Source organism: Hypanus sabinus, unplaced genomic scaffold (assembly GCF_030144855.1).
Source record: "Hypanus sabinus isolate sHypSab1 unplaced genomic scaffold, sHypSab1.hap1 scaffold_1962, whole genome shotgun sequence".
Classification (NCBI taxonomy): domain Eukaryota; kingdom Metazoa; phylum Chordata; class Chondrichthyes; order Myliobatiformes; family Dasyatidae; genus Hypanus; species Hypanus sabinus.
In genome coordinates this window covers 9,554-27,569 of record NW_026780060.1, presented here as the reverse complement: position 1 = coordinate 27,569, position 18,016 = coordinate 9,554, and the positions used below count along the sequence as shown (strand labels likewise).

Below are 18,016 nucleotides of genomic sequence, written 5' to 3'. Positions count from 1 at the left end.
ATTTGACAAGCTACAATGACATAATTTACTTCAGTATTATGTTTCTCAATTGGCTCCATTGAAGTACATATTTAGAGTGGGAGCATATTGAATTGATAAGAAAACAACTGAAGGTTGAGTCACCTTTGTTGGGACAAACTAATTCACACAAACAGTCCAAACATTGCACTAGTCAATTATTCATTCGCAATCTGTCACCACGGGGATTGCATCTGCCTGACTTAATTGGTTTGTAAATAATTTTAAAACAGTTATTTTTAAATCTGTTATAATGTGTCCCTGTGGAGTCGCTAAATGGTATTAAAAACCGCAGGCATGGGCTGCCTTTACATTTCATTCCAAGAGATCGCCTGTAGCACAGGGGGGACTGGTCACTGGACAGAGAAAATGCCTGCATTGTTCAATAGGTACAGAAGTGTGGAGAAAATACTGTACGTGTTCATCGCCGTCATTGGAGTTCCTGGTGAGTGAGCAGAGCAATTCATGTTTGGTATTTCTGTGTGTTAACCATGTGAATCTGAAAAGCTTCTATCTTGTTGATCATTGTAGAAATATCCGTCAGAGATTTTGATCCTGTCAGTTCAACACTCTGATTGTTCATATTTAAGGACAAGCGGAACTAAACTCCTGTCTCTCATCAAACTCACGGGATCGACTCGAACGTTGTTCTTGCCTTCAATGACACCCTGTCCGGAGTTGTCCCAGTGTGGGGACAGGCAGCTCCCCCGCAAGCTGTGACTGGGATGGGTTTACATTGTAAAGTTCACTGTTTCTGAGTTATCGATCAGAGAGAACCCCTGGTCCTGTGTTTCATAACTCCCTGTGGAGTATGTCACAGTCGGATCCCACTGCCTGCCGGTCAATTATCGGGTCTGATCACCTGAACCGGTGTCCGCGGATCTGCTGACGAGAGTTATCGAATTGAACTGCGCTGTGGAATTAATCCATTAACGGAGCCGCTTAGCCTCAAGATACAAAGTTGTTCCTGCTTTCCCTCTGAGACGCGTCGTAAATTTTCTCCAGGACACCTCTTCGTCCTGGAGAATAGTCTCGGCCCAATACCAAAGTTTGTTCAATTCCATGTACGGAATGCTGCCTGGCCTACTGAGTCCCTCCAGTGTTTTGTGTCTGTTCCTCTCCTCTGCATGCCTTATCGGCCCCATCATTTTCGAGTTTCCAGGGGCCAAGTCAGTCACGGTTAAATCAATGAATCGGGTTCAGCACCGACCGATTGTTCATGCAGATCGCTTTTATCGCCGACGGTTGTCCACACATTGTCTAACCTCCACACTAAAGAAGGCAGGTCAGAGACAGTGTGACCAGTGTCCCATGTTAGGTTAGCAGCCGTGCACTGACTCCGCAACGCCTGGTCTTCAGCTGAAAACCGATCCCTTGAGGAATGCGTTCAGTAATGCCCTCTGTCTGTTATCTCTCTCTCCCTCACTCTCTCTGCTCCCTCGCCCTCCCACCTCCCTTCCCTCTCCCTGTCTCCCTCCCCCTCTCCCTCCTCTTCTCCCCCTTTCCCACACGCAGTGAATTTATTGGCAATTGTGATCCTGTCTCGGGGAAAGTGCGGCCTCTCTACCTGCACCACTCGCTACCTGGTTGCCATGGCAGCGGCTGATCTACTGATGATTGTCACCGCGGTCATTTTGTGGCGAATCAAATCCTATTACTTCCCGTGGAGTTTTCTGGACATCACCCCTGTGTGTAGTGTTATCGATGTACTGAGATGCACAGCCACAAACTCTTCTGTCTGGTTCACCGTCGCTTTCACCTTTGACCGGTTTGTCGCCATTTGCTGCCAGAAGCTGAAAACAAAATATTGCACCGGGAAAACTGCAGCTGTGGTTCTAACAACAATCGGCGCACTATTCTGTCTGAAAAATGTTCCCCGATACTTCACACGGCAACCCAGGGTGATCATCGACAATGTACCTTGGTTCTGTAAAGTGATGGACAGTTATTTCACTGACCCCGGGTGGATAGGGTATGACTGGTTCGATACGGTTTTAACTCCGTTCCTCCCTTTCGCTGGGATCCTGCTGCTCAACGCTCTGACAGTCAGACACATTTTAGTGGCCAGTCGGGTCCGAAAGGGGCTGAAGGGACAGGGCAAGGGGGAGAACCGCAGTGACCCGGAGATGGAGAGCAGGAGGAGGTCTGTGGTTTTACTCTTCACCCTCTCCGGCAGCTTCATCCTCCTGTGGATGACACTGGTTGTAAATTTCATATATTATCAGGTCTCAGGGAAAGGATTCAGTTTCAACGATTCGGAATGGATCTTTATCTACGTCGGGGGTTTGCTGAGTGATTTCAGCTGCTGCACCAACACGTTTATTTACGCGGTGACTCAGTCAAAATTCAGGGAACAGATAATTAGGTCGGTGAAATATTCTGTCCCCTCGGTGGTTCATTTTATTAATAAAGCTGCGTCCTGAGCACAAGCCGGACGCGGCCACAATTTCTCCAGTCCGGAGGCCAACTCCTCACATTCACCGCCTGATCTCGCAGTTGTTATTCAGGGGCCGACTGTCCCATTGACCAGTAGGTCTGGGACATTAGGATAGTGTGTTTCTGGGGAGGGTCAAAGCACTGTCCTGGACTCGCCAGATGTCAGTCAACGAACTACTCTGAAATGCCAGCCATCCATTGGTCTGGGAATATGTCCATCTACTCCTATTCCCACCCACCAACCTCACAGACCGACTTTCCCACAAGACAGCTGGTGTTCTAGTCTGATGCTGGTAGGATAAACAAATGTCAAGCACACCAGTTTCCGCCTTCCGCTTGAATGATTGGCTAACGTGCATTTAAATAGGGCGGGTATTGGATACATTGTGGTTGGTACTCCAAATTAATGCACGTTCCCGCCACTAACTGGACGGGAATATGGTGTAGAGGATTGGGAAATAAAACCCTTGCTGCTTCTTTGTTCTAATGAAAACTGAATTACACTCCAAAAATCCTACAGATTGTACCACGTGAAGCCCAATAGAGTGAATCAAATTAAACTCATTCCCACGACTGAAATGAAAGATATCCGCCCCCAACGATTGGAATGAAATCTGTATTTCATTTCTGTCCACCTGATCACCTTCACCCTGAAATAGTGTGTTTTCAAGTGCTTCATAATGACAAAAACTACACGACCCAGTATGAAGTTTTCCAACACGACATAAGGAATAATTCGTTATAGTCGGGCTAATTCAGGTCGTATCAATATAATTCCTTCCCTTCTTGTTTTTACCCTGTTCTCCCATGAACCGAACACAGGTGTTCTCTAAAGGTGCCTCCCCTTGTGCCCAGTATCCCACGAAATTTATAATAAGCCCCTAATTCTTAACCTTGCAAAACCTGAAACAACTTCTGATTTGCAAAGTGGAAGGTCTTTATCTACAGTTGAATCTTCAGCAGCTTTTGCAGCTAAATAGTCAACCCGCTCATTCACACCCAATTCTGAATGGACGCCCAATCCAAGTGAACCACAATATTCGACAAATGAACCACAATTGCTCACATCCGCAAATCGGTGTGTACCCCGTATATGGCCTACATACTGTGTACATCTGCAAATTACTGTGCATCCCATATTGGCCGACGCATTCCGTAATCTGTGTACACCCCAAATCCATGTTCAACCCCAAATCTGTGTGCCCCTCCAAATCCGCAAGCAACCCGCAAATCAGTGTGAACACCCAAATCCGTGTGCACCCACAAATCTGCGCACATTCTGAAACAGGAGCGCACTCCATAATCATTTTGCACACCAACCAGGTGAAAGCTCCACATGCAGTCCATCTAATCACAAAGCATCATTTTCAAACAGTACACAAAACGGCTGACTCGATATTAAGCACTCGCACGCAACCCACAATTCTTGTGTAAATCCAAATCCGCTGGCGTACGCTGATCCCATATTCGACAACACAGAAATAAGAGAGCACCACAAAATCTATGTGAACCCGTTGAAAGGACAAAGCACAGGGGTTATAAAAGTATCGGAAATTAAAACCCGTCACAACTCCAAATCCGCAGTCTCCAAAAAATCTGTGAGAACACCGAACTCAGTAAACATCGCCATAAAGCCCGAAAGTAATGAAAATCTGTGCCAGCTCCAAATCAGTGCGCACCCCAAACACCTCACATGCATAATAGCTTGTCTCAGAGCAAGAATCATTTCAAACAGTTTAGAAAATGGCTGTATCAACATTAAAAAAAAGTCCCCAGCCAACCAGTTGTTTGTTTGCACCTTCCGATCGGCCGAAACCCCAAATCTGGATGCAACCTTAAATCTGTGTGCAGTCCTACCTCCGACAGCACAATCCTAAATCTTCGTGCACCCCCAAATCCAAATCCCCCCACCCAAAGCCGTGTGCACTCCATAGTTGCCGACAAACCGCTAAATCTGGTCCCCAGGTAAGTGCGCCCCCACATGTTCGGGAAGACAGCCATGAATTCGTGTGCAACCCTAAACGCATGCGCACCACCAAGGACCACGATTGTCGTTCCAAATCAGTGCGCACAACAACCCCATATGTGCATGAGATTATCTCAGAACAAAAATTGAGTCGCATTGAAAATCTGCCTCGACGTAAAAAATCCGAACCCAGTCCAAAATCCGTGTGGAAATCTTGATCTGCAAGACCATCACGTGCTGCCACGTATGCACCCCGATATTTGAAAGCGGACATCACTAAATCCGCGTGTGTTCCCATGTTCGACAACGCACACTAAATCTGCGAACATTTGGGTGCGCACCCTCAAATATGTGCACATCACCAAATAACATACCCCCTAAAAATCTGACACGCACATTAGAATGAGTTCAGGCAGTTCTCAGAATAGCTTCCACCACCTTCAAAAAGCTGTGTACATTCATTATCAACGTACAGGAAACAACCTTTATATTTATTACTCAACCAAATCTACCGACACCCCTAAATTCATTTACATGCACGTCCTGAACTGGGGCTCTGCCAGCGAGATGTTTCCTGAGACGCCCGGGCAGAAAGGGGACGCTTCACGCAAAAATTAGAGTTTCTGACATTGAAATAGTCTGTGAAGCCGATCTATTGACTTACATCCTGACCTTGGCAAAGTTGGATGCCAAAGTTCATCGTTGGTTCGTCGCGTTGTCTGTCTATGATTTCAGTCTGATGTACCGGTTGGGCAGCCGGAACATTGATCCAGTTGTTTTCTCCCATGTGTGCATGAAGGTCTGGAAATGGACTGAGAGTGGAAGAGCGTTCCTGAGCCTGGATCTAAAGCAATGTGCCTGTTTTCCATCACAGGGCAGGTTTGAGCGGTGGGTCATTTGGGAACTTCTGGTTGCGCCATTCCACAAGCCTGACCACTCTGGATGCAAAGCAGTTCTCTGAGCTGCTTCCAGAGGGAGTGACCTCCGCTCAGCGAGATGACCCTTGTGTAATCACCATTTGGTCGGCTGCTGCGGAAGCGGATATGGCCCAAGCTGAAATGAAGAAACACCCTGCAGTATCTCTACTGCGGAGAGACTGGCCGAAACGGCAGTTGAGGAACCAGATTCTGTGCCGGGTCACGTCTGCTCCAGAAAGTTCTCCGCGTTCCCAGTTGCTTCAGTCTGGGAAGTATCGAGGATTGTGTTGAAGTCATTTGATGATAATTCAGGTTAATTGGGGGTTGAAAAGATCTAGGGATTGGATCGTTTCTACTGACCCCGAATGAAAACTATGGTCGAAGAGTACTGTAAACCGTGACTGCGTAAAGACTGTGTAAACCGCGCATTCGATGTGTTCGGAGGAAGACGCTGCTTACAAGGCCCATTCCGTTATCTCATTTGCAGAGAGTGGGGCCACTTGTTCTGGTGTGTATGGATTTCCTATCAATAGAGTCTGGTTGCAGCAACACAGCGATCTTGTTTATTACTGAACACCACACCGGATGTGCTCAAACCTTCCATACAAAGGATCAGAGGGCATCGACCATGGTCAGTGTTATGCTCATTCTGGCCGCCCCAGACGGATACATAGCGATCAGGCCCAATTAAGGAGGTAGTAGCAAGATGGGGAATTACCCGAAGGAACAATGACAGTACCCTTCCCCTCAACGGAAGCCTCGAGGCAAGATCCTCCATGATTGTCCAGATGGTCCCGGTGAAAGTGTTGGATGAGGGAAGTGTCCAAGATAAAGGAACTGGAAACCTAGGAACACTGGGCCCAGTTTCACATCTAGTAGCCGCCGGATGGTTAGCAATGATCCGGGATCGTGTAGGGGTTTCAGTCGGAGGACACAAGGGGCTGACGGAAAGTGGATTTAACTGGGAAACGTGCATAGATCTTGGTAGTTTAAGTCGGACCGCTGTGGGGCTGATGATACTTTAGACTTCTAAAGGTTCCAGGAAGCGAGGGGCGAGTTTCTTCTGCTCGATTTTGAGAGGGATGTCTTTGGATGAAAGCCACACCATCTGCCCAGGTCGATACTCAGGCGTAGGAGTCCGGTATCGATCGGCAATCGTCCCATTGCGATCAGCTGATCTGGGCAGGGTCGTGCGTGTGTCCTCCCAAAGTCGCGGCACCTATAGATATGGGCCTGAACAGACGGCTCTTCTTGCTCGGGAACAGCGGGGGTGGGTGCTCAAAGGAGCACGCGAAGGGAGATCTTCCGAAGGCCGCATTAACCAGAGAGTCGCATTAACCCACGCGAGGTGGTCACTGCTGGTAGATGGGTTGTTGGTTTTTATACAACGTAGCGTCGCCTTCAAGTTTGACATGACCATGGTTCCTGCCTTGGACCAGATTGTCATTGCACTCTTTGCCCAGAAAAGACCCAAGGCTTGAGCTTCAACACTCCGGCCTTCGCGATCTGCTCCACATTTGCCGTAATGGATTTTAGCTGGTCAAGGTTGTCGTGGGATGTGAGAATGTCATTGACGTATCTGTCGTGTTGGAGCACCTGCCGGTCCTCCTTGAGGTGGGTGAAAGGAGGGAGGTTAGCAGTTTCGCGCATTGCTAGCTGCGCAATGCCCCCTGCTGGTTTGTCTCCGATGTTCACTCTTGTGATCGCATATTCTCCCAGCTCCTCGTCCTCGGAGTCTCGCCAGAGGAATCTATGCAGGTGCACTTCCCGGTCTTCCAACCAAATCGAATTGTACATCTTTTTAATGTCACCCAGAGCAGCGTATATTCCAGCCCTAAATCCGAGTCGGACAGATCGAATCTGGTTGCGGACATCTGGACCTTTCATTAGCAGGTCGTCCAAGCTCACGCCTCTGAACGTTTGGCTGCTGTTCCACACGAGTCTCACTGGGGTCGTGACAGAGGGCGGGATCGGAGCAATAAGGTGACTGGAACTGGCCCGTTCCAGTTGAACACCGTGTCCTCGGACAATTTCATTTCAACCCTTCGACCAACCATGTCGCTCACTTGAGCAGTGTAGGCAGCTTTCCACTCGGTTCTTTGGCTCGTTGCTTTTCCGTCCGGAGAAACTTAGCCTCGACTGTTCTTTTATTGTTTGGCAAGGAAGCTGGATCTTCTAACCAAGGATACCTGGCGTGGCAATGTGGTTCCTTGCTGTGGCGGTCACTTGTGACGTAGGTGAAGCCTCTTCTTACAACTTCAGGTTCCCTCTCTTCAGCAAGAGTCATTCATTCCTTTGCCGCCCGGCTGGCAGTTTCCGCAGCGGCAACCCCGGCATCTTGGCTCGGATGCTGCGCCAATACGATCCCACTTCCTCCACTCCAGGAAGTCCCGGTTGGTGGTTGAAGTACCTGACTCCTGGAGCTTGATGCCATCCTGTCTGTTTGGTGGAAGTTGCTCTGGGACTCTGCTGGTGAGCTCCTCGTACTGGAGAGCAGCCGCTCTCATTGACCTTGCAAACTGTGACTTGGACATGGGGACCGACACAGACAGCTCCTCAAAGAGGTCAGGATGTGCTCCTCTGGCCATCTTCCCCAGGGGTCCGTCCCACAGCACGAGGTCCCCAACAGCTCTGACTCTCTGAGACGCCAGCTGTCCTTCTCTATGGCTTATTAGTAAATCTATTTCTCTGGGTCGCACAAGTTCATCAGGCGGTATGTCTGGGAAGAATGTCTGCAGTTGCTTCGGAGTCACATGTTTGTGGATATTTGTGGAGTCTAGACAATAACAAACCGATTGCTGTGATTTGAGAGTGACCTTGGGAGTGACGTTTAGAAGGTACCGCTTTGTCTCGACCTGAAACTTCATCCCCGCAACCCCATGGACGACGAGAGTGATTTCCTCACTCCTGAGGTTCAGTCTACTTGCAGCCTTCTGGGTTGTATAATTGCTGTCTGAAGCCAAGTCAATTAACGTCCCGATTTTTTTTCCAGCATTAGCTGTGACTTCGAGAAGCATCATATTCACTGGCATCTCTTACAATCCACTTTCCACCGGAAAGCCCGGCTTATCTTTCACAGTGCTGAAGGCTCAGGATGCGGTGTTTGAAAATACATCAATTCCGGTGCAAGTTTGCTGAAGAACTCCTCTTGATCCTCTCTATATTTCTTCCTGCCTTTATCTTCCTCTGGACCGAATCTGCTCTTTTTATGACCTGCGCTGCTTTTCTTCATTTCAGCATTGGGGCACAGATAGTAATGATGCTCGGGAGTACGCTCATCCTTGCAGTCTTGGTCTTTACACAGACAGGCGGGTTTGCAGTATGAACAGTCATCATGAACCTCGAGACACCTCTTGCATGCCGCCACCTTTCTTACTGCAGCCTTTTTCTCTCGTAGCTTTGGCGCTCGAAACCGTTTGCAAAAGTGGAGCTTCCTTTTGTGCTTTCCATCACCGCAGACGACACACCGTGCATGGTCGTCGCCCGACTTGGTAGACTTGGCTCTGGCATGTCTTGGCTCAGCCCTGGTTCCTCTTCTACACGGCTCTTCAACCCTCAGTTGCTCGAGCTGCTCATATACGCTCTCTTGCTCTTTGAGGAATCCCAAGAGACTGTTAAACCGATTATCTGGTGCCACAGCATTCCCCCTGTCAGCGACATAGACCAGCCATTCCTTTTTGAGAGTTTCTGTAAGTTTACTTTCAATTGAACTTGTCACCAGCGGATTTTTGATAGCACCCGTGTCTCCAAGGCCACTCAAGTCTTGACGTGCCTTCTCCACTGTTTGAATTAATTCCAATATTTTCCGTGGCTGACGATTTCTGGCATTTTCTGTATCTCCTCCACAATTTCAACAGCAATGCTCGTTCGATTCCCATAGCGGTTTTCGAGAACACGGAAGATGTCATCTGCAGTGTGAGAAGTAGAGAAGCGAAGGTCTCTTCTGATTTTGTGGTCAAGACTGTCCGGTGGTTGAATCTCTATCACCTCTCTTGGACAGGTCGGCTCTCCCTGCCTCTGGAGTGCTTCCCAGCCCTTTCTCCATCTGTGAAAATCATGTTTTCTCCCAGTAAACTTGGAAAGGGCCGTCGGTTTCAGTCTGATGGCTGGCGTGGGAAAATAGGAGGAAAGGCCCAACGCCGTTGGGGTTAGTCTTTCAGCATACTCCTTTCTTTCTTGGAAAACTCCTTGGGGATGTGGAGTTCGAGCCCCTTTAGGCGACTCAGAAGGTGCTTCCGATCACCTGGCGGGATCCATCATTTCCACCGACCATGCACCTCCTTCGCTGTCTGTACCAGTCCTTGCAGGTGGTTAAGCATGAAGTCATACGCCTCCTGGTGGACATCGGGTTGTACAACAGCGACGTTTTCAGATTCATCCTCTCCAGCTCAACATTTCCAAAGTTGTTCCAAAGAGTCTCCTGGATTAGGCTTCTGATCTCCTTCAGTTTCAACTCACACTCATTTGCCGTCTTTGCCAGGTCGGCTTTTTGCTGTTCAGTGAACACGGCTACTATCTCTGCGTTCAGCTCCGCCTCCCGTTCCGCAATGAATCCGGCCTCCACATCATCATTGGGTTCCATGACTTTCTCGGCTTCTGTTGTGAGTTTATTGAAACTGACTCTGAGATCCTCTTCAGACATGTTTTGATCGACCCTGGTAATACTGTTGGCCAGACGAGAAAGTAATCATTTTGCTGTCGTTCGCTTTACCTCGAGTTGTTCAACTGATTTCCCAATAGCCTGATCAGCCATGTTTGATTCCGCCTACAGGCTGTTCACAGGTGAAAGGGCAAGTACAACTTTTTAATGGTGCTTTGATGTTGTTTTATCTTAATATAATTTTCTTCCTTTTTAAGGATTCCAAGTTATTGCTCCTACTGCTCCAGCTCAAGGCTCCCAGATTTCTGTTTCCTGGTCCTCCAGTTTCCCGGTCAAAAAGGTTTTTTTCCGCCACTGTCAAGCAGCATTTTCACTGTAAAGCAGTGTTTTCACCGTCAACACACACAAAACGCTGGTGGAACGCAGCAGGCCTGGCAGCAACTATAAGGAGAAGCGTTGTGTGTGTTGCTTAAATTTCCAGCATCTGGGGATTTCCTCGAGTTTGCCTTTTCACTGTCAACCAGTTTTTCACTGTCAAGTCGGAGTTCTTGTTCTGTTGTTTGAACATGTGCAGCCTCCCCACTTGAAAGAGATTGAATGCGCCTACCTAAAGGTTTTTAACCGGATTCCACTCAATGACCAAACAACTTTTCCTTATATTTTTCGCAACTGCGGCAGTTTTATAGTTCCGTTTGTACTTAGTCATAAGTCATAAAAAATATCATAAGTAATCAGTCATAAGTTGTAATTAGGTTAAGGTTAAGGTGAAGGTGAAAAACTGGCTGCCTCTCGGATTTTGAAGACGAATTCGGACCTGCACCTCGGTTTCTCTACTGAACCGTTATGGATGGCCTCCGACCGGGCGAACTCTCTCGAAGGTTCGCGAGCTCTTAAGCCCCACGTCATCTCCAAGAAGCGCCTGCGCGCGGTGGGCCCCGTATCGGAGTTACCTCAAACGCAGTGACAGCGGTGCTCTTCTCCATGAAACGGGCTCAAGTTATTTAAAGTTCGGCATCTTACCGCAGATTCCAACGCTGCTCTCGGACTGCCGGCGTGATGATGCAGGGTCCGCCAAACTGTTTCAGGCAGTAGGTTATGTCTGGTCTATCAGTAAATTCTTGTTCTTGCTTTTAACCATATAAATATTATTTTCTTTTGCCTCTGGGTCCCAATGCTTTCTAGCAACTCAAGTTTGACTTGACACTCACCTTACTCCCCACCGCTTCGCCATCTCACCACAATACCACAAGTCATAGGAACTGAAATACTCATTCTGTCCATTGAGTCTTCTCCACCATTCGATCACGACTGTTGGATTATCCCTCTAAACCCCATTCTGCTGCCTTTGCCCCGTCACCTTTGACACTCTTATTAATCAACAACCCACCATTTATTTACTTAAAGCCCATTACTCCGCTGGGTTTAGGACAGCAATGAAGAGGTTCACCAGGATGTTGTCTGGATTAGAGACATGAGCTGCTGTGTAAGGAGAGTTCGGACAAACTTGGGCTGCTTCTCTGACGTGGAGGAGGCTCAGGGTGACCTGATACGGCTTGATAAGATTAAAAGAGATATAGATAGAGTAGATAGCTGCCATTTTAAATATTCGGGTCAAAATACCCGATACCAGACAGCATGCATTTAAGTAGATGAGGGGCCTGTGGAATTTTTTGCCAGTGACGGCACAGATGCCAAGTCATTATTTAAAGCAGAGGTTGATCGGTGCTTGATTAGTAAAGGCATCAAAGGTCATGGGGAGAGGGCAGGGAATGGGGTTGAGAAGGGAAATAAAAGACATTCGGACAGACTCATTTAGGGGCTCTTGTCTGGCACGGAGCAGTGGGGCTGAACACCGGTTCGTTTTCCACTCTCGGACCTTCACTGAGACCATTTCCCATCAGTACATGTTTTACCAACAGTACATTTCAATGTTCAAGTTCAATGTAAATTCGTTATCAAAACGTGTTAAGCAGAAGTTATCGAACAATTCCTTTTCTTGTTGGCAAGGTAACTCAATGCTCACCCCCAGCCTGGGGGAGGGAATGGGACCAATTCCAGAGGGGGAGGGTTGGGTGAGTGTGAGACTTTGTGAAGGAGTCCTAACTCCATCCTCCTCATTCCCCTTCCCCTTCTCACTCCCCTCCCTCCCACTCCACTGATGTGTTTGTGAGAGACAGAGAGACCTGTGTGCCCAGTCACATTCCGTTAGTGATGTGCTGTCCCTACTCACACTCCTCACTCCTCTGTACACAGCAATCCTCACAAGCTCAAATGATCCAAAAATCTTATCCCCTCCCTCCTGAACCAACTCTTTAGCAACGTGTTAAACTGTATAATCTTCTGATCCCTGCCACATCACACTGATGGCAGTCCTGAAATCACTGGCCTGGAGGAGCTGCCCTTTCAATTAGCAACTCACTCCCTCAACTCCCTTTACAGAACCTCGTTACTCTACCAGACCATATCATTGTTACCCACATGGACCACGACCTTCACTGTTCACCCTCCTGAGGAATGCTGAGCACTCAACCTGAGATGACCCAGATGCCAGCATGCAGGAGGGAACACACCATCCTGGAATTTCATTCTCACCTACAGTACATCCTGTCAGTTCCCTGAGCTAACAAGCCACGTATCAACACAGCTCGCCTCTTCTCCTCCCTTCCCTTCTCAGTCTCAGAGCCATGCTCAGTGCCAGAGACCCTATTGCTGTGACTTTTCTTTGCCAGGTCATCCCACCATCCCCGACTGTACCTAAAGTGATACCTGTGTTGTTCAGAGGGATGGGCACAGGGGGAAACAGAGAGTCCAGTTTCTTCCTCACTGTCACCCAGTTCCCTGTGCCGTGCACCTTGGGTGCAAATACCTCTCAAATGTCCTACCTATCACCCCTTCAGCCTCCTGAATGATCTGGAGTTCATCCAGTTCCAGCTGCAACTCCGTAATTTGGATTGTTCGGAGCTGAAGCTGGATGCCCTTCTCACAGGTGTAGTTATCAGGGACACAGGAGGGTCCCCGGCCTTCCCACATCCCACAAAGCAGCTTTCCAGCACCCTGCCTGTCATCTCCACTGTTTCAACTAAGAAAATGTAAAGGGGCAAAAATAATTCTACCTCCATCATGATTTTGCCTTCTCTGACTGACTGCTCTCCCCACTGAATTAAAGAATTAAAGCCTCAAAGTCTCCGCTCCAACTCTGTCCACTCCATCAGTGACCGCTCCACTTGCTCCTGCTAATAAAGGTTTCCTTGATAATCCATCCTGACTGTGGAGTGGCCACTGTTGAAAGCTCAAAAATAACCTGCCCTGAACCACTGCCTTTAATACACCATTGGTGAACCTGAGTGAATTGCGTCCTCTCAAGCTTCTGATCTCTCCAATTCACGTTGGGTCAAAGCTCGGTACGGGGACACAAGGATGAATGACTGATTGAAACCCATCCCAGTCAGAGCAGGTGACCACCCTCACCACAGTGTGAACCCACCACTGTCTCTGCAGTGTGGATCAGTGTGTGAATGCCTTCCCACAGTCTGAGCAGGTGACCACCCTCCCCACAGTGTGAACCCACCACTGTCTCTGCAGTGTGGATCAGTGTGTGAATGCCTTCCCACACTCTGAGCAGTTGATGTTCAGTCAGTTGAGATGTCTGAGCGAATTCATTCCCACAATCAGAACAGGTGACTGGCATCGCCCAGTGTGAACTCGCTGATGGACTTTGAAGCCTGATGACCGAGTGAATCCCTTTCCACAATCTGAGCAGGTGAACGGTTTCTCCCCAGTGTGAGTTCGGCAGTGCCTCACCAGGTTGGATGACGCAGTGAACCCCTTCCCACATTCACAGCACGTGAACGGCTTCTCCCCAGTGTGAATTCGGCAGTGCTTCACAAGGTGGGATGAGTCAGTGAATCCCTTCCCACATTCACAGCACGTGAATGGCTTCTCCCCAGTGTGAATTCAGCAGTGCTTCACAAGGGAGTATGAATCAGCGAATCCCTTCCTACATTCAGAGCAGCTGAACGGTTTCTCCCCAGTGTGAATTCGCTGATGTACATTCAGATGAGACGACTGAGTGAATCCCTTCCCACATTCAGAGCATGTGAATGGCTTCTCCCCAGTGTAAATTCGGCAGTGCTTCACAAGGTGGGATGAGTCAGTGAATCCCTTCCCACATTCAGAGCATGTGAATGGCTTCTCCCCAGTGTGAATTCGGCAGTGCTTCACAAGGTGGGATGAGTCAGTGAATCCCTTCCCACATTCACAGCACGTGAATGGCTTCTCCCCAGTGTGAATTCGGCAGTGCTTCACAAGGTGGGATGAATCAGTGAATCCCTTCCCACATTCAGAGCAGCTGAACGGTTTCTCCCCAGTGTGAATTCGCTGATGTACTTTCAGATGAGTTGATTGGGTGAACCCCTTGCCACATTGAAAGCAGCTGAACGGTTTCTCCCCAGTGTGAACTCGCTGATGTTCAGTCAGTTGATATGACCGAGCAAATCCTTTCCCACATTCAGAGCAAGTGAACGGCCTCTCCCCAGTGTGAACTCGGTAGTGTCTCACAAGTTTGGATGAGTCACTGAATCCCTTCCCACATTCAGAGCAAGTGAATGGCCTCTCCCCGGTGTGAACTCGCTGGTGTCTCTGTAGTGTGGATGAACGAGTGAATCCCTTCCCACAGTCTAAGCAGGTGAACAACATCTTTTCAGTGTGAACTCACTGGTGTTCATTCAGTTGAGATGATTCAGTGAATCCTTTCGCACACAGAGCAGGTGATTGGCCTCTCCCCGTTATGAACTTGCTGGTGTCACTGTGGCATGGTTTAGTGTGTGAATACCTTCCCACCATGTAAACAGGTTACTGTCTTCTCACTGGGGAATTTTCAGATGTATATTTAGCACCGACGACAGAATGAATTGCTTCCTGCTGTCAGAACAGGTGGAGCATCTCACTGTGGTGTGAACTTGCTGATGTATCTTCAGGCTGGTTGACTGAGTAGTTCCCCTCCCTCACACAGAGCAGGTGAACGGCCTCTCCCCACTGTGAACTCACCGGCGTGTCTGTGGGTAGGCTGTGAGTGAATCCCCTCCCTCACACAGAGCAGGTGAATGGCCTCTCCCCACTGTGAACTCACTGGCGTGTCTGTGGGTGGGCTGTGAGTGAATCCCCTCCCTCACACAGAGCAGGTGAACGGCCTCTCCCCACTGTGAACTCACTGGCGTGTCTGTGGGTGGGCTGTGAGTGAATCCCCTCCCTCACACAGAGCAGGTGAATGGCCTCTCCCCACAGTGAACTCACTGGCGTGTCTGCGGGTGGGCTGTGAGTGAATCCCCTCCCTCACACAGAGCAGGTGAACGGCCTCTCCCCACTGTGAACTCACTGGCGTGTCTGCGGGTGGGCTGTGAGTGAATCCCCTCCCTCACACAGAGCAGGTGAATGGCCTCTCCCCACTGTGAACTCACTGGCGTGTCTGTGGGTGGGCTGTGAGTGAATCCCCTCCCTCACACAGAGCAGGTGAATGGCCTCTCCCCACAGTGAACTCACTGGCGTGTCTGCGGGTGGGCTGTGAGTGAATCCCCTCCCTCACACAGAGCAGGTGAATGGCCTCTCCCCACAGTGAACTCACTGGCGTGTCTGCGGGTGGGCTGTGAGTGAATCCCCTCCCTCACACAGAGCAGGTGAATGGCCTCTCCTCACTGTGAACTCACTGGCGTGTCTGCGGGTGGGCTGTGAGTGAATCCCCTCCCTCACACAGAGCAGGTGAATGGCCTCTCCCCACTGTGAACTCACTGGCGTGTCTGTGGGTAGGCTGTGAGTGAATCCCCTCCCACACACAGAGCAGGTGAATGGCCTCTCCTCACTGTGAACTCACCGGCGTGTCTGCGGGTGGGCTGTGAGTGAATCCCCTCCCTCACACAGAGCAGGTGGACGGCCTCTCCCCACTGTGAACTCACTGGCGTGTCTGTGGGTAGGCTGTGAGTGAATCCCCTCCCTCACACAGAGCAGGTGAATGGCCTCTCCCCACTGTGAACTCACTGGCGTGTCTGTGGGTAGGCTGTGAGTGAATCCCCTCCCTCACACAGAGCAGGTGAATGGCCTCTCCTCACTGTGAACTCACTGGCGTGTCTGCGGGTAGGCTGTGAGTGAATCCCCTCCCACACACTGAGAGAAGGAGAATGATATCTCACTGCGATCAATCATCTGGCAATTCAGACAGTCAGATGTTTGAATCCCTTCTACAATCAATGCAGTTGAAGAACTGATCTCCAGTGAGCAAATGCTGGTGTGTTCTCAGCTCCCGGTTCCAGTGGATAACACTGAGTTACAACAGAAAACTTCATTTCAGACACAAAACACATTTCCAGCTGGGATGAGATAATTCTTCATCTCCAAGGATTGACAATAGATGTGTCCGTCTTGCAAAGAAAATATTTGGCCAATCCTTATATATCCGTAAATAGACAGCCCATGCACAAGTGTTCTGCCATTTCAAACCTGTAAAAATATTTGAAAGGACATCAATAGGTGAAGGACAGTTTTTCAGGTGAGATTTTGGTCTGTGGTGAGAACATAAGAAAAAGGAGCAGGAGAACATCATCTGGCCCGTCTCCACCAACCTGCCTTTTCCCCATCGCCCTTCATTCCCCTTCTTTGCAAACATCTATCCAACCTCGTCTCAAATGCATTTACTGAGGTAGCCTCCACTGCTTCATTGGGCGGAGAAATCTATAGATTCCCAACTCTTGGGGGAAATCTTCATCTCCATCCCAAATGCCCCGAAAGTTAAAGTGATGTCCTCTAGTTCAACTACCAGTGGAAACAACTTTTCTAACTCTACCTTAACTATCTGAATCATAATTTTGCATGTTTCTATAAGATCATCTCTCAATGTGAGCTCTGGCATCAGAATATCACCCAGTTCATCTCATGTTGAGATATACCACAGGTGACTGTGGGAAGCAGATGGAGTTCAACCTGGTGGTTCATTTCGGTAGGTCCAATTTGAAGACAGAATACAATATTAATGATAGGACTCTTGGCAGTTTCGAGGAGCAGCTAGATCGTGGGATCTGTGTCAATAGTTCATGCAAAGCTGCTACGCAGCTGGACAATGTTTTTAAGAAGGCCTTCATCAGCCATGGGACTGAATTCAAAAGTGGTGAGGTACTACTACAGATATAAAAGGCCTTCGTTAGGCCCTACTTTTAGCACTGTGTTCAATTCTGATTACCTCACTACAGGAAAAAACACTCTAAATAGGGTGCAGAGGAGTTTGACAAGGATGTTGCTTGAATTGGAGAGCATGCCTTACAGGAGTAGGCTGAGTAAACTTTGGAGCGATGGAAGATGAGAGGGGACCTGAGAGAGTTGTATAAGATGATGAGAGGCATTGATCGTGTGGATAGCCAGAGGTTTCTCCCCAGGGCTGAACGAGCCAACATGAGGGGGCATAGTTTTAAGGTGCTTGGAAGTAGGTACAAGGGGGATACCAGAGGTAAGCTTTTTTTTCACTCTCTTTTCACACAGAGAGTGTCAGGTACATGGAATGCACTGCCAGCGACGGTGGAAAAGGTGGATACAATAAGGGTCTTTTCAGAGACTGTTCAGTAGGTACGTGGAGCTGGGAATAATAGAGGGATATTTGGTAGTGAAACTCTAGGCAGATTCTAGATGTTGGTTATATTGTCGGCATGAGGTTGTCATCCGAAGGGCCTGTAATGAATTGCAGACTTATGTTTCTGTGTTTCTATGTGAACTCCCCATCTTCTAACAAGGCATGGATCAAGTATCTTGACTGACCAACAAAATCTCTGATTGTATTCCTGTCTGTATGAGAAAGGGCTCTACTTCTGCCTTCAATCAACCTATGACTTGGCTCAGTCTGTCTCTGTCCTTTGGTATTATTTCAAGTTCATGTTCCACAACACGACAAAGTGAACTTGTCTGATCCTACATGTCTGATCCTGGAGATTTTCTAATTACTGGGATCCCCCCCCCCCCCCCAGCTGAGTGACAGTGATGAACCCATCGATGGCAATGCCAATGACTATGAAGGGGTGGGCAGTAGTTACTCTCATTGGAGTG

General features: G+C 48.7%; 1 protein-coding gene across 1 annotated transcript; it reads right to left on the bottom strand.

Moving 5' to 3' along the window:
* Window positions 1-12,490: 12,490 nt before the first annotated feature.
* On the bottom strand, window positions 12,491-14,982 carry LOC132387539 (gastrula zinc finger protein XlCGF8.2DB-like). The gene has a single exon (XM_059959915.1). The coding sequence runs from the start codon at window positions 14,630-14,632 to the stop codon at window positions 13,892-13,894; it is 741 nt and encodes a 246-aa protein (XP_059815898.1). The 5' UTR covers window positions 14,633-14,982; the 3' UTR covers window positions 12,491-13,891.
* Between the last annotated feature and the right edge of the window lie 3,034 nt (window positions 14,983-18,016).